This window comes from Diaphorina citri, unplaced genomic scaffold (assembly GCF_000475195.1).
Source record: "Diaphorina citri unplaced genomic scaffold, Diaci psyllid genome assembly version 1.1 scaffold1622, whole genome shotgun sequence".
NCBI classification, from domain to species: Eukaryota; Metazoa; Arthropoda; class Insecta; order Hemiptera; family Psyllidae; genus Diaphorina; species Diaphorina citri.
The window spans coordinates 1-3,973 of NW_007379048.1; the positions used below are offsets into that span (position 1 = coordinate 1).

General features: G+C 44.5%; 1 protein-coding gene across 1 annotated transcript in view; it reads right to left on the minus strand.

Moving 5' to 3' along the window:
- Positions 1-489: 489 nt before the first annotated feature.
- The window catches only part of LOC103516636, a 28,457-nt gene continuing 24,973 nt past the window's right edge, over positions 490-3,973 (minus strand). Inside the window, exons 28-32 of the mRNA XM_026828973.1 lie at positions 3,715-3,936; positions 2,360-2,458; positions 1,895-2,029; positions 1,585-1,719; positions 490-1,306 (exon numbers count right to left, since the gene is read on the minus strand). Coding sequence (XP_026684774.1) covers positions 708-1,306; positions 1,585-1,719; positions 1,895-2,029; positions 2,360-2,458; positions 3,715-3,936 — 1,190 coding nt within the window. The 3' untranslated portion in view covers positions 490-707. The remainder of the gene's footprint in view (positions 1,307-1,584; positions 1,720-1,894; positions 2,030-2,359; positions 2,459-3,714; positions 3,937-3,973) is intronic.

The following is a 3,973-nucleotide window of genomic DNA, read 5'->3' on the forward strand; positions in this document are numbered from 1 at the left end:
ATAAGGTAGGCGCCAGCTTTTTCGTCTGGCACTTCGGACTTTGGTAAACCCACTTACTAGGTACCTAAGTCTTACTTTGTACTTCGTTAGCACTTTGAAATTTGCATAGATCAAAATATCTATAGGTACCTAGAGGTACATAGGTACCTAGAGGTACAAAATATCTATAGGTACCTAGAGGTACAATCAAGTAGGTACTACCTACATAGGTAAGTACCTACTTGATTGTTTTAAATTTAAAGTAATTAAGCACTTGGGCAATAAAATTAAAAGCACATAACTCAGTAAAGCACTCATTACCGTTACATAAGCAGTTATTGCAATTAAGCACACAATAAAGGTAGGTAAGTGTTAGGTATTTGGGTAACACTTACCTTTACTTACCTGATGAAAGTCAATTACTACCTTTACCTACCTACTACATTTTTTTTTTTTTTTACTATTGATAGAGGGATTCGTAGAGGCTGAAGTCCACCGAAGGATTCCCATTTCCACTACCCACAGTCAGGGCTAGTTAGCGTCAGAATATTACAATTTTTTCACCCATTTTTATTGACATTGGCCGTTGCGGTTGATCAGTAAAAATAGATTATTCCCATACACAAAACTCCCTGCACCACATACACGAAAAAAAGAGCAACAAAAAGAAATCCCAAAGGTACATCACAACTCTTACTTGGCATTGAAGAATCACAGCTGCTCTCTTATCATCTCAAATCATTCAAATGCACATTCGAATGGGACTGGAAATTCATCGAAATGGAGCGATGGGGCCCCGACCTCGCCTGCGGGGTTTGAGGGGCGGATCGATTATTGGAAATCGAAAGCGAACTATCGATTCCGCCAATGGTCAGGTTCCTGTCGCCGGATGACTTTGATATCAAACTATCGATCCCAGAAATCGATAGGTTCCTATCGCTATCTTCCGCGGACGTCCGAGCTTCGGGCAGCATCGCTTTGCCCTCGGGTGATCTCTTCGCTTCGTCACGCCTCGGGGATTTCCGCCGAATAGAATCCAAGTTCCCGATCTCTCCGCTTGGTTTCGTGCGATGTCGGGTTGTGTTCCGACGAAAGCCGAGTCCGGGGGAATTCCGATTGTGTATGCGGAAGGAAGAGAAGTTGATTCGACGGCCGGAGGGCGTGGGTTCGGATCCCGGGCAGGGAGGGTCTGACGGGTCGGGGCTGTGGGAAAGGAAGTGTTGGAAGTTGGGCGAGGAGGTGCTATCGTTGTGGAGAGGATGACGGATGTTACCGCTCGAGGTGGACGCGTGGTGTTGGGATTTGGTCCGCGAGAGACCGCCACCTTCTGAAATAACACGGAGGGAGAAGATGGATAGATTAATGGTGGAAAATGAACGCACTTTTTTTCTTCTTTTTTCCAAGAGGTTTGATAGAACGGAGGTCTATCAAAGCTCTTTGAACTTATACGACGGAGGTCTTAACGTCCCGAAATCGAAGAGAGAAGGAAGACAGGATAGGAGAAAGCCAGCCGTTCCGAAAATGAACCTTATCCGTTCCGGTTAAAATCCACCCCGGGCGGGCATCGAACCCGCGGGCTGGCTGTTCAATTGTTAGTAAACTTACGTGAGGGTCGTTTGATCGTGTTCTTCCTCCGTCTAGCCTGTACCATTCCGTAGACTACGGCCGCTAGACTATTGTGCTGGCTAGGATGACGGGTGAAGCCTGTATGATATGTAGAGGCCTGGCCTAATAGCTGTGCTGGCTGTTAGTAAACTTACGTGAGGGTCGTTTGATCGTGTTCTTCCTCCGTCTAGCCTGTACCATTCCGTAGACTACAGCCGCTAGACTATTGTGCTGGCTAGGATGACGGGTGAAGCCTGTATGATATGTAGAGGCCTGGCCTAATAGCTGTGCTGGCTGTTAGTAAACTTACGTGAGGGTCGTTTGATCGTGTTCTTCCTCCGTCTAGCCTGTACCATTCCGTAGACTACAGCCGCTAGACTATTGTGCTGGCTAGGATGACGGGTGAAGCCTGTATGATATGTAGAGGCCTGGCCTAATAGCTGTGCTGGCTGTTAGTAAACTTACGCGAGGGTCGTTTGATCGTGTTCTTCCTCCGTCTAGCCTGTACCATTCCGTAGACTACAGCCGCTAGACTATTGTGCTGGCTAGGATGACGGGTGAAGCCTGTATGATATGTAGAGGCCTGGCCTAATAGCTGTGCTGGCTGTTAGTAAACTTACGCGAGGGTCGTTTGATCGTGTTCTTCCTCCGTCTAGCCTGTACCATTCCGTAGACTACAGCCGCTAGACTATTGTGCTGGCTAGGATGACGGGTGAAGCCTGTATGATATGTAGAGGCCTGGCCTAATAGCTGTGCTGGCTGTTAGTAAACTTACGCGAGGGTCGTTTGATCGTGTTCTTCCTCCGTCTAGCCTGTACCATTCCGTAGACTACAGCCGCTAGACTATTGTGCTGGCTAGGATGACGGGTGAAGCCTGTATGATATGTAGAGGCCTGGCCTAATAGCTGTGCTGGCTGTTAGTAAACTTACGCGAGGGTCGTTTGATCGTGTTCTTCCTCCGTCTAGCCTGTACCATTCCGTAGACTACAGAATTTAGCAGACATTAAAAGAGGGGATGAACATTTAAAAGAAAATGAAGGAGATAAAGAAAGTGTTAGTGATGGAAGAAATGAGGACGTAAGAGAATTTGATGAAACAACAAACAAAGACATTGATGAACCAAATGAAAATCTAAAAGATATCTTTGAAAAAAATGACGATGTAAAAGAAAGTGAATTAAATGAAGATATAGTAGAATTTGGTGAACCAAAAGAAGTTATAAAAGACATAATTGATGAAGTGAATGGAGATATAAAAGAATTTGGTAAAAGAAAAGAAAGTTTGAGAGAAATTGATGGGACAAATAAAGACGTAAAACTCTTTGATAAAACAAATGCTAGCGGAATCAATAACAAAATAACACAAATTGGAGGGAAGACATAAAGGGTTAAACTTAAAAGCCTAAAATTTTATGTAAAAAAAATAATAATAATAGGATCTGCTGTTAAGCACAATGGCTTGCCAGTAAACTTCGTCTTGTTCATACATAGCAGGCGCCCACCGTCTTTATTCTATAAACTCACCTACTCTAAGGAAGAAATGATTGAACGAGTGCTTGTTGACCTGGTCCAGGCATTGTTTAATAGCGAGGCTGAAGTCAATGAGAGCACACACATGGTCCAGTTCATCCAGGTGACTGTGGTGTTTGGAAAAATCATATCACCATTTGTAGAGCTAAATCCACGGTGTGGTTGGGTATTTCGTATAAAAGTTGAAATTATGGGTACCTACCTATGATTGTGATGTGAGTAAGAGTTATTTGTTCATGCCTATAAATTCATATGTAGGTATTTATCTGATCGATGTTCGGCGGCTGGCAAAGCCATGTTGTCTTCGTAATAACTAAATATAACGCTGCCTTTTGGTAATGTGTTCATCAGAACAAATGGGACCTACGGCCGTTGGCAAAGCTACCTATGTTCCACTTGTGGAGAATAAATATAATGCGGCCCTCGGTCGCTGGCAAAGCTAGCTATGTTCGACTTGTGAAGAATAAATATATTGCGGCCTTCGGCCGCTGCTTTTGGTAATAGATCTGCTGTTAAGCACAAAAAAGTTTACTGGCAAGCCAGTGAATTTCGTCTTGTTCATACATAGCAGGCGCCCACCGTCTTTATTCTATGAACTCACCTACTCTAAGGAAGAAATGATTGAACGAGTGCTTGTTGACCTGGTCCAAGCATTGTTTAATAGCGAGGCTGAAGTCAATGAGAGCACACACATGGTCCAGTTCATCCAGGTGACTGTGGTGTTTGGGATCGAGACCGCTGGCCGCCATATAGCAGGCGCCCACCGTTTTGATCTTCTCTATCGATCGGAAGCGAGGCTCCGAGAGGAGCTCGTCAAAATCCACTGGAACAAAAAGCGTATTTTTCTTTGTATTGAATCC